This window comes from Siphateles boraxobius, unplaced genomic scaffold, assembly GCF_051911475.1.
Source record: "Siphateles boraxobius isolate OS27281-9 unplaced genomic scaffold, OSU_SipBor_1 7, whole genome shotgun sequence".
In the NCBI taxonomy this organism is placed as follows: domain Eukaryota; kingdom Metazoa; phylum Chordata; class Actinopteri; order Cypriniformes; family Leuciscidae; genus Siphateles; species Siphateles boraxobius.
This window is the reverse complement of record NW_027509197.1, coordinates 19,950,646-19,965,863: the sequence shown is the minus strand read 5'-3', so window position 1 is coordinate 19,965,863 and position 15,218 is coordinate 19,950,646. Positions and strand designations below refer to the sequence as shown.

The following is a 15,218-nucleotide window of genomic DNA, read 5'->3' as shown; positions in this document are numbered from 1 at the left end:
TGGATCCTTCGTGGCTTATCCTACCCGATCCCACCCCATAAGTAATTGCGCGCCGGTGACGACAGCAATTTTATTTTAAAAAATGACGGATGATTGTTCTTGTCGCCTAGCAACTATGACAGCTACCGATGAGGAGCGGGAGTAACATTTGAACTGCACTTTTTTATAATCAACTGGGTTTTATATTCCCGTAGTACGGAGCCCGGAAAGTCGTCTGTGGGGGAAAAAAAACAATCCGTGGCGACAGTTGTGCGGTCCGTCCCCTCAGTTTATAAACTGTACTCACGAATTCTTAAACTGTTCCCTCGGTTTAACAAATCGTGCCCATGACGATTCAACCAGTCCACCTGTTTATAAGGGATGCTTTGCATTGTGTTTAAACTTCATTTTTTAAAATAATTTCTTCAATTTTCTAAAACTCCATTTTTCGGAGGAAAAAGCTCAGTATAATAGAATAAGCAAAAAAATACTTCACATATAAAAAGAAATATAACACAAAAACAAGGTTAGGTTTTATTATATAAAAATAAAACATTCATACATTATTTATGATTAACATATTACTGTCTTCAATGAACTCATTTATAGTTATAATTATAAACACAAATAATAATAATTATCATTATTAGCCTATTAGTAAATTTAGGCTACATATTTAGAAGCCGCTTTTATCAAAAAAAGGAACAAAGCGATTCGTCAAATGTCAGTCGTAATACAGGTTAGACAGAAAATAATAATACATCATTCGCAACTACTTTTATTTGTGCAAAAACGAATGGACGCAAAAGTACACGGACCCAAGACTAACTTTTTCTACAAATAACCTACATTATTTGAAATATGTAATAATATAAGGTCCGTTTTGCGTCCACTCGGTTTTCTTTTTTTAACCCATAATTGAAAAACGAAAAATTAACGGTTGTTAGGCTATTTTTAAAACGCAAAGTTGACCACCAAAATTTGAATTTGAACTGTACACACCAAATGCTGCGCAAAAAAATAAATATTTATGTATTTTTAGATTTTTGTTTATGACTTTTTCCCCTTTTTGAATATTTGAAATATTCACAAATTAATATGGAAAAAATGTTTTCTACGGCCAAATTAGAACATGGAAATTATATTCGAATTTGTTCGTTTAAAAGTGGACATTTCAAGCTTTGTATAGGTAGGCCATATTTTGTTTCAGTTCATTTTTGAGACGCGCCCCAGTTCACGGAGATCATGAAAGCGCGCCTGCTTGTTTAATTTTATTTTACAAAAGCACAAAGTTTTCTTGTTATTGTGAGTTTACACAAATAAAATTGTGTATTTTTATACATGTATGTTTACACACAAAAATATTGTGAGTACAGTTTATAAACTGAAGGGATGGATTGCACAACCCTCGCCACGGAATGTTTTTGTCACGTTTTCTATGTGTTATTAGTTCAGTTTTGTGATCTTGTTTCCCCCGTCTTTGTGATTTTGGTTCAGTCCTGTTAGTTTTCCCGCTCCTCATTTGTGTTCAGTTTCTTCACCTGTGTTCTGTTTATTATCCCATTAGTCCCTGTCCATTTAAGACCTGTGTTTTCCCTCAGTGTTTGTTGGTCGTCGTCGATGTAAGGTTGTGTGTTTTTTAAGTCCTGGAGTTTCCTTTGTTTCTGTATGTTCCTGTAATTTTAGTTTGTAAATAAATCAACTATACTTCAGTTCCCGTGTCCTCGTCTTCGGCATCCTGCAACAAACATCCTGTGGGCGTGTGGATCCAACTACCTCGTAAAAGATCTCCCACTCCAGCCAGTTCCAAGCCCGCCTGAGTCCATCGCCTGCCCGCCAGCGCCTGAGTCCATCGCCTGCCCGCCAGCGCCTGAGTCCATCGCCTGCCCGCCAGCGCCTGAGTCCATCGCCTGCTCGCCAGCGCCTGAGTCCATCGCCTGCTCGCCAGCGCCTGAGTCCATCGCCTGCTCGCCAGCGCCTGAGCCCATCGCCTGCCCGCCAGCGCCTGAGCCCATCGCCTGCCCGCCAGCGCCTGAGCCCATCACCTGCCCGCCCACGTCTGCTGATCCAGAGACTGTTCCCATACCTCAGCCAGTGTCCACACGAGCCAGAGTCCACACGAGAAGACACAGCGCTGATTGTGATGTCTGCGGCGATTCTGTGTGTGTGGGCTACACGTACATCAACTCTGGCCCATGAGTCCAGTTCCGAGTCCCATGATGTGCTGGCCCCGTCCAGTTCCGAGTCCCATGATGTGCTGGCCCCGTCCAGTTCCGAGTCCCATGATGTGCTGGCCCCGTCCAGTTCCGAGTCCCATGATGTGCTGGCCCGGTCCAGTTCCGAGTCCCATGATGTGCTGGCCCCGTCCAGTTCCGAGTCCCATGATGTGCTGGCCCCGTCCAGTTCCGAGTCCCATGATGTGCTGGCCCCGTCCAGTTCCGAGTCCCATGATGTGCTGGCCCCGTCCAGTTCCGAGTCCCATGATGTGCTGGCCCCGTCCAGTTCCGAGTCCCATGATGTGCTGGCCCCGTCCAGTTCCGCGCCAGAGCCCGTTGATCCTGTGCCAGAGCCCGTTGATCCTGCACCAGAGCCTACTGATCCTGCACCAGATGCACCAGAGCCCACTGATCCTGCACCAGGTGCACCAGAGCCCACTGATCCTGCACCAGAGCCCACTGATCCTGCGCCAGTCCTGTCCGGCCCGGAGTTTCCTTTGCCGCTGGTACTGCCCAGCCCAAGACCCTCGTTGCTGCCGGATCCCCCCTTTCCTGTCAATTTCTCCATTAAAATTTTGGGGGGGCGCCCAACCGAAGGGTCCTCACCGCCAAGGACGCCCGAGGGTCCGACAGCTCCGCCCTGGACGCCCGAGGGTCCGACAGCTCCGCCCTGGACGCCCGAGGGTCCGACAGCTCCGCCCTGGACGCCCGAGGGTCCGACAGCTCCGCCCTGGACGCCCGAGGGTCCGACAGCTCCGCCCTGGCCACGCCCACAGCCGGGTCCGACAGCTCCGCCCTGGCCACGCCCACAGCCGGCTCCGACAGCTCCGCCCTGGCCACGCCCACAGCCTGCTCCGCCCTGGTCACGCCCACAGCCTGCTCCGCCCTGGCCACGCCCACAGCCTGCTCCGCCCTGGCCACGCCCACAGCCTGCTCCGCCGTGGCCACGCCCACAGCCTGTTCCACCCCGGTTCCCCGAGCTACCAGCTCCGCCCTGGAGGCTTCCCGTCCCTGCACCACCATGCCCTCGTCAGCCTCAAGGGCGCCCACCCTCCCACCCCTTTGGATGTTATACGGCGCGAGGACGTGCCTTCGGGGAGGGGGAGGTTCTGTCACGTTTTCTATGTGTTATTAGTTCAGTTTTGTGATCTTGTTTCCCCCGTCTTTGTGATTTTGGTTCAGTCCTGTTAGTTTTCCCGCTCCTCGTTTGTGTTCAGTTTCTTCACCTGGGTTCTGTTTATTATCCCATTAGTCCCTGTCCATTTAAGACCTGTGTTTTCCCTCAGTGTTTGTTGGTCGTCGTCGATGTAAGGTTGTGTGTTTTTGAAGTCCTGGAGTTTCCTTTGTTTCTGTATGTTCCTGTAAGTTTAGTTTGTAAATAAATCAACTATACTTCAGTTCCCGTGTCCTCGTCTTCGGCATCCTGCAACAACCCTGACAGTTTTGTTTTTTTCCCACAGATGCAGGTTTTTTTCCCTCCATAATACGGGGTTGAAATATATATTTACCATATTCATATTCATCATTTATATTGTCAATTTATGCTACATAATAAAAAGAATACACTAGCCTACAAAATCGCATCAAGGTAAGAAGTGAACATTTGAACCATATGCCTATGTATGTTTTATTTTATTTTCATTACACTATTTACGTAAGTTAACACCCAATACTTGAACAGTTTAAAGTGTAATCTGGCAATTCAGGAAGCAGCTTCTGAATTGGGACGCAGAAAACCTCTGGCCATGAAAATACTGTACATGACTGAAACATCCTCACCATGCCTTCCAGTAAAATCTAAACAAAAAATGACAATAGCCAATTCTGGATCCATAGCTGTTTATTCAATTATATAAAATGAATGATCAGGATGGCAGCCGTACTCTCGCACCGTTGCTTGGCGCCAGGAGCGGTAATCCGGAACACCTGGATGCGCAATTAGGAAATCCTGCGAAGGCTACATGGTGCGTCCTTCGAAGGACGAATAGGCTGCATCCTTCGAAGTCCGCGGCCTTCGGAGGATGCAGCCTTCACATTGGGACACAGCTCTCATTCCTTGCTGGCTTTTGCCGCGCTCTGGCCGCTGCTTGCCGCTGAACCGCGTCATAGCTCATTACCATAAAGTTGAGCTACTTTCAACTTTCTGATTGACGCTCAAGACGCTCAAAACCATGTCTATGCTCAAAACCATAGATATCATATAGAGACTAGATGCCCTATTGGCCGTTGTGGCGCAAGAAATGCGGCCGCCATCTTAAACCGGTCATACTCCTATTTGCGTTGCATAGCAGCAGTAGATGCCAGAGCACTGTGCAGCATATTCCTGCTCAAATCGGCGGACCATCACTCGGAGATTACTTTCCACAAGTAAGATTTAAGATTTAACATTACCGTACTATTGATTGTATTTTGTGAACAAAATATTCAATGTGTCCTGTATCGTAGCTACGTGTATGACCTTTGCAGCAAAAAAAAACGCTTGAAAATCAGTTCGGTATTCAGTGAGATATGATTAATTAAATGCGCTGACAGCTCATTGCACCTGCCAAACAGATTACACTGAGCGGAGCGGGTGACCGGTTTAAGATGGTGGCCCCACGGCTCGTCCGCGCCAATAGGCAGTAGCGGTCGATAGGGCGTCTATCTATATGAAGTCTATGCTCAAAACGGCCAAAACGCGACGCCGATGGATATGACGCTCCTTGCAACTGTGAGAAGCCAGCTTCCATTGAAAATGAATGACTTCCGGTAGCTTTGGAAGCTCAAGTCGGCGGCGGTGTGAACGTACAGTTAAGCAACACAACTGTTTTCAATGTTGATCGTAATAAGAAATGTTTTTGAGCTCCAAATCAACATATTAGAATGAGTTCCTAAAAATTTTGAACGGGAGTGTATGAGAGAAAAAACCTTTCCTTTCTTACTTTCAGTAATACTGTTACATATTTGGATTTGATAACCACAGTTCTGTACATAATAAGAATTTCTAGTGATCAATTCAAGTCTTTACTTACCTTGGGATACTCAAGTGCACATTCATACAGCAGATGAAGCAGAAAGGATTCTAGTGTGCATAGTGAGGCACAGGAAAATCACATGAAATGCAACTGACTCGCTGTCTCATTCAGTGAGCTCAGATTAAAAAAGTGCTTCTGCAAAAGACTGTATTGTAAATGCATTATACAAGTGCCCTTTCATTCAATAAAAGGAAAACATACTTTGAGTCTGTTACATTCCAAAGACTCCTTTTAGCCTTCAAGTTATGCCTTTAGAATCAGTTGATTTTGTTTGTGATTTATTTGATTTTGGTGTTTAATAATAGTATCATCTGTATCATCCACACAGTGCTGGTACATGGACGGCACACCTGCAGTGTTCTGGATGTCCGGCTTCTTTTTCACTCAGGCCTTCCTCACTGGAAGCCAGCAGAATTTTGCCCGAAAATACACCACCCCCATTGACCTGCTCAGCTTCGACTTTGAAGTCATGGAGGACAAGGAATACAAAAAACCCCCAGAGGATGGTGAGAAAGATAAAGAAAGAGAAGGAAAAGAAAAAGACTATTGACAAGCATGCAATGTAAAATATATGAAAGGGAAATAGGTTACAAGTGACAAGGAAAGAGAGACGCACAGTTTCATTAACCCCTCACTGCGGCTGAGTGCCATCAATCAGAGTCAACATTACAGTGCTGTGAGATCAGACCCCTGCTGCTCTTTCATCAGTACATGATGAGCATCTCTCCAGAGGAACCCATCTCTCTGAGGCCATCACACACTGCATGAGGCTGGTTATGTGTGTGTTTGACTTCAACAGATACTTTGTTGTGTCTACTTTTTTTCATAGTTCAGTCAGTCAGTGTATAAAATGGGGAGAGTTTTTAGTTAGCGTGCATGTGTGCAGGGGTGTAAAGTACTTCATTATTTCAAGGAATTTGAACTGAATAGTCTTACATTTTCAATGCAAAAATTATCCTTAAATTATGTTTCTGCATGTATGCATTTTTTAAATCTTTATGAGCTCAGGGCTTGATTTTCGCCGTGGGATTGCGCGTATTGTGCATAATTTTACTCATTCACGCAAATGTTGTGCTCACACCCAAAGTGCACGCACATAAAGCTGCCTCTCAGTACTAAATTGAGTTCCCTTTCGTTGTCACTCCGAGTTACGTCGGATGACGACGAATGGGGTTTCGCTTAGAAAGCCTATCAACTTCGAGTATTACAAAACGAGCCAATGGCAAAGAAATGCCATGGGTCTGCGGAATTTGCATGGCGTAACTCCGCCCCACCTCGTGGGTATAAAAGGAGGAAGCCGGCAGCAAGCAGATATGTTTTCGCTTCGGAGCCAAGTGTATTCTTCTCTCCACAAGCCATCTCTGAATTGTCAGCTTTACAAACGAGTACCTCGAGTGTTGGTGTGACGGCGATCTACGGCGAGAGCGTGCTTCCTGCTGATCTGTTGCAGTGGTCTGCCAGTCGGTGCGTTTCTCCCCGGGTGCTTCAACACTTGAGTTTTCTCTCACTAAAAGAGCTTACACGTGGCACGTCTTTTTAAAGATGTCTCGCCCGTGTACTTCTGGTTGCGGCAGATTGGTATCGGACTCTGATGGGCACGAGCGTTGCATAGTATGTTTGGGCATTGATCATGCTAGAGCAGCGCTCGTGGATGACTCATGTTCTCTCTGTGGGAACATGACCATCGCGTCATTACGGTCGAGACTCCGTGAACTCGCAAGAGTGAGAGTCCCCTCATCCACCCCCCGTCCTGCGGCTGGTGGCCAGGGTGATCTGAGGGTTACGGTCTGGAACAAGGCGCCGACTATGTGTCCGCGACCCCAGCCCCCCTCTTCAATGACGGTGCCCGCTAGTGAACTGCTGATTCCCGCGGGTCTACCCTCTGGTGGCCCGCGGGCTTCAGTTGAAGCTACAGAGGAAGATGCCATGTCTGTTGCAGCATCACTAGGCGGGTTTGACTCTTCTGGAAGTGAGGGCTCGTCACAGCTGCCACCTTCCGGTGTGCATACGGCTGTGCTCGAGTCTGATCCGGAGATGACGGCCATGCTTTCCCGGGCAGCCGCGAGCATCGGACTTGAGTGGAGGCCTCCACCCTGTCCTGAGCGCTCGCGGCTGGACGATTGGTTTTTGGGTAAGGCCGCCGACCCTCGTCCTCGGCAAACCCCAATACCTTTCTTCCCGGATGTGCATGATGAGATCTCGAAGTCCTGGAAGACCCCCCTGTCTTCTCGGGACCGCTCGCTGGTCTCATCCGCCTTTCCTCCCCTCGATGAGGCAGCTGCCCGTGGGTACACTGGGCTTCCCCCGGTTGAACGCTCTGTTGCCATGCAACTATGTCCGCAGAGTGCTTCTTCTCGGGGCGAGCCTAAGCACCCATCCAAAGCCTGTAGATTTTCGTCGACCCTGGTGGCGAAGTCTTACAGAGCGGCGGGACAGGCGGCTGCTTCACTGCATGCTATGGCCACTCTGCAGGTCTACCAGGCCCAGATGCTCAGAGACATGCACGAGGGTAGGACAAACCCAGGGCTCTTTGATGAGCTGCGCGCCGCGACCGACCTTGCTCTCCGGGCGACGAAGGTTACCGCGCGCTCCCTGGGTTTGGTGATGTCCACAGCTGTGGTCCAGGAGCGACATCTGTGGCTGAACCTGGCTGACATGCGGGACGCTGAGCGGACCCGTCTGCTTAACGCCCCCTTGTCCCAGGCCGGCCTCTTCGGCGGTGCAGTTGAAGACTTTGCCCAACAGTTTTCAACTGCCCAGAAACAGACCGAGGCCATCAAACACATTCTGCCCCGCCGGCCCGCTGCTGCCTCCACCTTGCCGGCCGGGCAGACGCCTCGACCTGTTTCCCGCCGAGGGCGCCCTCCTGCGGCTCCCGCCCCTCCCGCCCGGACCACGCAGCAGCCTCCACCCAGGGCCGGTCGCGGAGGAAGCCGTAAGAAGGCGCCACAGCCCTCTCCTGCCCCGCCCCCCGCTAAACGCCGGGCCAAGCGGCGCTCCTGAGACGGGCTGCTCAGGGATGATGATTGTTTCTCAGGAGGTGGTAGCAGGACCACTCCTTCCCCCGGTGGAGGGCCGGGGGAGAATCTTTTGTTCTCCACTCCCCGCTGCTCACCCACGGGTGGGCAGCACCCTAATGTGGTTAAAGACAGAAACAATCCCCTCTTCCCTGAGCTCACAGAGTTCTCGGGCGACACAGAGCGCCGCCCACAAGCCGTGCTCTCCTCGCCCCCCTCTGTCCCAGAGGCGGTTGACACGGCGTGCCGTCCACGGACCGCTTCGCCCTTGTCCCCCTCTGTCGCCAGACCCCTGGCAGAGCAGGCCCCCGCGGGACGACCAGCCTGGTCCTCCCCTGGCCCCCTCTGCCAGGGTGCGGTTGCTAACTGTGCCCCCTCTCCGGGCCGCTATGCCGTCCACATCTGGGCCAGTTACTCCGCCTCGCTGCCCCTCCGGGGGGACGCCTGTGGCCCGCATGATCCCGTTGGTTCAGTTCCTGGGAGCCTGGCTAGAGCTTCCCCGTCTGTCCCACTGGATCGCGCGTACCGTCAGGCTCGGCTATGCGATTCAGTTCGCACGGTCTCCTCCCCGCTTCAGGGGAGTCCGCTCCACTTTGGTCGGTGGCAATGCCCCTATCATGAGAGCAGAGATTGCCACCCTGCTGGCGAAGGGTGCAATCGAGACTGTCCCTCCAGCCGAGATGAGGTCCGGCTTCTACAGCCCCTACTTCATTGTCCCCAAGAAAACCGGTGGGTTACGGCCAATCCTGGACTTGCGCGTGCTGAACCGCTCCCTTCATCGGATGCCGTTCAAGATGCTCACCGCCAAACGCGTTTTCGAATGCATACGGCCCCAGGATTGGTTTGCAGCGATCGACCTGAAGGACGCCTACTTTCATGTCTCCATTCTTCCTCGACACAGACCGTTCCTCCGGTTTGCTTTCGAGGGGCAGGCATACCAGTACGCGGTTCTCCCTTTCGGGCTAGCCCTGTCTCCTCGCATCTTCACGAAGGTCGTCGAGGCGGCCCTTGTTCCCCTTCGAGAGCAAGGGGTTCGCATCCTGAGTTATATCGACGACTGGCTGATCCTAGCTCACTCTCGAGATCAGGTTTGCGAACACAGGGACCTAGTGCTCCGGCACCTAGCCCGTCTGGGCCTTCGGGTCAACTGGGAGAAGAGCAAACTTTGCCCCGTGCAGAGGATCTCTTTTCTCGGTATGGACATCGACTCGGTCGCCATGTCCGCGCAGCTTACGAGCGAGCGCGCGCAGTCACTGCTGACTTGCCTAAGACAATTCGAGGGCAAGAGTGCGGTTCCACTGAAACTTTTTCAGAGGCTCCTGGGGCATATGGCATCTGCAGCCGCGGTCACGCCGCTCGGATTGCTTCATATGAGACCGCTTCAGCTTTGGCTTCGCGACCGAGTCCCGAGGTGGGCATGGCAACACGGCACGTTCCGAGTACCAGTTACTCCGACCTGCCGTCAGTTCTTCACCCCGTGGTCGAACCTCGATTTTCTCAGGGCCGGTGTCCCCCTGGCTCGAGCTTCCCGGCATGTTGTTGTCTCAACAGATGCCTCCACCACGGGCTGGGGCGCCATGTGCAATGGACATGCTGCTGCGGGCTCCTGGACAGGACCCCAGCGGCTGTGGCATGTCAATTGCCTCGAGTTGTTGGCAGTACGCCTTGCCCTGCACCGCTTCCGGGCGTTGCTCAGGGGTCAACACGTACTAGTCCGCTCAGACAATACCGCCACTGTAGCGTACATCAACCATCAGGGTGGTCTACGCTCCCGCCGTATGTCACAACTCGCTCGCCACCTCCTCCTATGGAGTCAGAAGCATCTGAGGTCGCTTCGAGCCATCTTCATTCCCGGAGCGCTGAACTGTGCAGCCGACGAGCTCTCACGGCTTCAGCCCCTCCCTGGAGAATGGCGACTCCATCCCCAGTCGGTTCAGCTGATTTGGGACCAGTTCGGGGACGCGCAGATAGATCTGTTTGCCTCTCACGACTCGACCCACTGCGCCCAGTTCTATTCCCTGACCGAGGGCACGCTCGGCACAGATGCTCTGGCGCACAGCTGGCCGCAGGGCCGCAAGTATGCGTTTCCCCCAGTGAGCCTTCTTGCGCACACTTTGCGCAAGGTCAGGGAGGACGAGGAGCAGGTCATTCTGGTTGCCCCTTACTGGCCCAACCGGACCTGGTTCCCCGAACTAGTACTCCTCGCGACAGCACCTCCCTGGCCGATCCCTCTGAGGAAGAACCTTCTTTCTCAGGGACGGGGCACCCTATGGCACCCTCGTCCCGATCTTTGGAACCTCCACGTGTGGCTCCTGGATGGGACGAGGCAGGTTTGAGTACCCTACCACCAGCGGTGGTGGCTACCATCACTTCCGCTAGAGCGTCGTCCACGAGACACGTCTATGCGTTGAAGTGGAACCTCTTCGTCAACTGGTGCTCTTCTCACCGAGAAGACCCCCGGAGATGCTCGATCAGTGTTTTGCTTTCCTTCCTTCAACAGGGGCTGGAGCGAAGGCTGTCTCCCTCCACCCTGAAGGTCTATGTTGCCGCCATTGCCGCACATCATGACCTCATCGAAGGTAAGTCGGTAGGGAAGCACGACCTGATCATCAGGTTCCTGAGAGGAGCGAGGAGACTAAATCCTCCTCGTCCTCCTCTCGTTCCCTCTTGGGACCTCTCAGTGGTTCTAACTGCCCTGAAGAGTGCTCCCTTTGAGCCCCTGCAATCAGTTGAGCTTAAGTTCCTGTCGATGAAGACAGCGCTTCTGGTTGCACTGGCCTCCATCAAGAGGGTTGGGGACCTGCACGCATTCTCCGTTGACGAAGCGTGCCTGGAATTTGGGCCGGCTTACTCTCACGTGATCCTGAGACCCCGGCCTGGATATGTGCCCAAGGTTCCTACCACTCCCTTCCGGGACCAGGTGGTGAACCTGCAAGCGCTGCCCTCGGAGGAGGCAGACCCAGCCTTGACACTGCTCTGTCCAGTACGCGCTCTCCGCGCCTATGTAGACAGAACGCAGTGTTTCAGGACCTCAGACCAGCTCTTTGTCTGTTATGGTGGGAAGCTGAAGGGAAAGGCTCTCTCCAAGCAAAGGTTGTCTCACTGGATAGTGGACACCATTGCCTTGGCTTACCAGCAGCAAGGTCGACCGTGCCCCCTTGGTGTGACTGCCCACTCCACCCGGAGTGTGGCGTCCTCTTGGGCTCTAGCGCATGGCGCCTCGCTAACAGACATCTGCAGAGCTGCAGGCTGGGCGACACCTAACACATTCGCCAGATTCTATAATCTCCGAGTGGAGCCTGTGTCCTCTCGTGTACTCGCTTCAACCAGCTAGTACCGGACCCGCTCAGGTGTCTTCGCTTGCTCGCCATTCCACTCCACGGACTGGATACGTGCGATATTTTCTCAGGTGAGCTTCTCCGAAAGCCCTGAGCTCCTCCAGCACTCCTGACGTCGGCGCCAGTGTCTATTGCCTGTGCGTCGGCTAGGTGCCTCCCGTGTGCATGGTCCCTCCTCTGAGCGACCCCCACATGTGTATTTCCACTGTAAGCCTCTCTGAGCGTGTGTCTTTCCCTTGGCAAGCCACCTTGCCACCCCTGGGGTTGAAATATTCCACCTGCGGCTGGACACCCCAGTGTTTCCCATATGCTTCCTTCGGGTCATATGTGTATTCTCTAAGTCCCCCCCCTCCGGGCTGGCATTAATTGCATACTTCCCCTAGCTTGGGATATGCTTCCCAGTGTACCTTGGTATTCCTGTGTTATATGGAGTCCTTTGTCCAGGCTGACAGGGATCTCGATTTACGCAGGGCACTGGAAGACAGCTGAGAAGGTGGCGTGATTAGACTGGTAACCCCATTCGTCGTCATCCGACGTAACTCGGAGTGACAACGAAAGGGAACGTCTACGGTTACGTATGTAACCCTCGTTCCCTGAGTAGGGAACGGAGACGTTACGTCTGCCTGCCACTTTCCGCTGTACCGCGGGGATCGCCTGAGCTCAGTCTTGGCTCCTCAGCGAAGAAACATATCTGCTTGCTGCCGGCTTCCTCCTTTTATACCCACGAGGTGGGGCGGAGTTACGCCATGCAAATTCCGCAGACCCATGGCATTTCTTTGCCATTGGCTCGTTTTGTAATACTCGAAGTTGATAGGCTTTCTAAGCGAAACCCCATTCGTCGTCATCCGACGTAACGTCTCCGTTCCCTACTCAGGGAACGAGGGTTACATACGTAACCGTAGACGTTCTTTTTCACTGCTTATTACACTTAAACAGTCAAATCTACATCAAATATTGTAAAAATGCCAGTCTTGGCGAGTATTCACATAAACACAGTCGGTTATGTTTTAAGTGAACGTAAACAGTTGAGAAAGAAAACGCCTGTGCAACAGTATTAATAGATCCATGCGTCAGGTCTTAAAATGACAGTAGCCTGATATACCTGTTGAAAAAAAGTTTACTTTGTACTTTTAAATGTGGATCTCATGATCTATTTTTGGCTAGATACTGTGACTTCTCATGCAGTACCCATACTTTTTCTAATAATTAATCCTCTGTACTTTTTGTATTTGTGCTTCTGTCAGGTGTTTACATCCGTGGCCTTTTCTTAGATGGTGCCCGCTGGGATCGGAGAACAAAACGCTTGGGAGAGTCTTTCCCCAAAATACTGCATGACGCCATGCCTGTGGTGAGAGACTGTAAAATGTCTTATCTCATTCAAATAAGGCTGATGATATCATGCATATCCTCTGATGTGGGTAGATATTACAAACTGAGATTCAAGTCACAAGAAAGTCATTCCACTGTAATGATGGAAAATGTATCAAACTTGCAAAAACTTGTTTCAGTGCAATTCAAAAAATGTTTGCTTGCAGGCAAACTAACAGTAACTATGGAAACAAGAAGCAATCATGAGAGAAAAATACTTTTTTTTTCACCCAAAAATGTGAACCAAGGGACATTATGCTAAAAAAATAATTTCCTGCACAGAGCGGCTAAATCATATGTGCAGACTTTCAGGTTCTTCAGTCTTCAGATTAGTCCAGTTATAAAAGCATGAAATGTTTGGTTGTTATTAGGTTCCATGTGTGAAAAAGTTAAACCACAAATAAAATGCATTTCTTCTGTTGAATCCACTGGAAGCATTTAAAGTCTACATGAAACAGCATTCCCAAATTGACCATAATGTTACATATTTCAGAGTGAAACCAGATATTGGAACAAGGATTTTTTTTTATTATTATTATTAATGAGAATGTATTAAGAAAGTAAATATGTTGACTTCAATTTCAGCGCAGCCAAATAAATCTCTTCAGTGCCAAATAAAACCACATGCCTAATACACTTGAAGGAAAATGAGAACTTCGGCAGCCTTATATCCAGCAGAGGGTCTGCACAGACACCCCAATTTTCAGATTTCCTTGAAGATGGCTCTTTTCATCACCATTTAATTCAAACAAATCATCTTGGGGCCTCTTGAAGAAAGTTTAAGAAAATCTCAACATTAAAAATGTTATTTCATGTTTAAATACAGTACGAGAAGGGAGTTCTGAATATCTATATACGACAGGTGATATATTCAAATAGTTTGTTAAATGTAACGGAACGGGAAGATAAGAGAGAAAAACTTCTGTTAGTTTTGTCCTATTTATTCTGCACAATGGACATTGCCACAATAAATAATGCATTCAGTGCCTGTTTAATATTCAGACATTTCATGAAAACTCATTACCAAAATAATTTTTTGACAAGAGCTAAACTTAATTAAACATGCATTTGTTACTTACAGTTAAACTTTGAAATGCTCATTTCTTTTGAAGGCCATTATTAATTTCAGTTGAAAGTATTTAATCTGAAACACTGAGCATAAATACACCCACAAGTTGTATGTGTGTGTGTGTGTATATATATATATATATATATATATATATATATATATATATATATATTGTTTCTGAGGTATATTAAGAGTTTCTGATAAAGGGATTTGAATTTGTTTTTAGTGACAACTTTCTTAGTTTTACAGTTATCTTGGATACCAAGCCAAGAAAAATGAGTCAGATTATCAACAAGGGAAAAAATAAATGTTGATTCACTACCATATTTGTAGTGAATTACTTTTTCTTTTTTTTACAGAGTTGAACAAAAACGATACTCGGTTACTAACGTAACCTCGGTTCTCTCTAGAGAGGGAACGAGTATTGCGTAAGTTTAGCTTACGCTACGGGAAAGATTCATCTTCTCGAGATACTGAAGCCAAAAAATTATCCTTAATTTTGTATAACTTGTCAACGCAGTGCAGCAGCTAGCAGACCTAGAGCAGGCCATCTCGCGTGCTCATTGGCTGCCCTGCGGGCAACTGCTGCAGCCTACCAGTGCGCCCGGCGTGACGTCACGCCAAATGAAGGGCGCCCGCGCCTTTATAGCGTCACAGCCCACCAGATAGGCGTGGCTTAGCGTATAAAATAGGGGCTGTAGGCTGAATTCTCTGGTTTTTTGACGACTGAAGCGAAGTCTCTCGTGGCGTGAGCACGGCCGGTTACGCAATACTCGTTCCCTCTCTAGAGAGAACCGAGGTTACGTTAGTAACCGAGTATCGTTCTCTTACGAGAGGTTCTCTCGTATTGCGTAAGTTTAGCTTACGCTACGGGAACACTTTGTCAACGCCGTGCGCGCCAAGCATCCACATGAGACCCCGAGCTTAAGGGGAACCCCATAAGTGGAAAAAATAAGGTGGCCAGCCACGCGGGCCATCACTTGTACATAAGCACACATAGGGAATACAGAGCAGCGCGCCAGTCTGTATAGTCATATGGCACATACCCTACTTAGTGCAGCATACCCAGGAGAGCTGAGTCATGAACGTGATCTGAGCAGGAGATCTGGGCAGAATACACCTCTTTTCAGACTGACAACAGTTTAGCCTGCAAGGCAGGAACTTCTAGGTTATAAAACCTGACAAAGGTAGACGGGGAGCTCCAGCCCGCCGCTACA

At 49.8% G+C, this 15,218-nt stretch overlaps 1 protein-coding gene across 1 annotated transcript in view; it reads left to right on the top strand.

Moving 5' to 3' along the window:
- The window catches only part of dnah7 (dynein, axonemal, heavy chain 7), a 98,940-nt gene that overhangs the window by 77,346 nt on the left and 6,376 nt on the right, over positions 1-15,218 (top strand). Inside the window, exons 63-64 of the mRNA XM_077216407.1 lie at positions 5,538-5,715; positions 12,809-12,912. Coding sequence (XP_077072522.1) covers positions 5,538-5,715; positions 12,809-12,912 — 282 coding nt within the window. The remainder of the gene's footprint in view (positions 1-5,537; positions 5,716-12,808; positions 12,913-15,218) is intronic.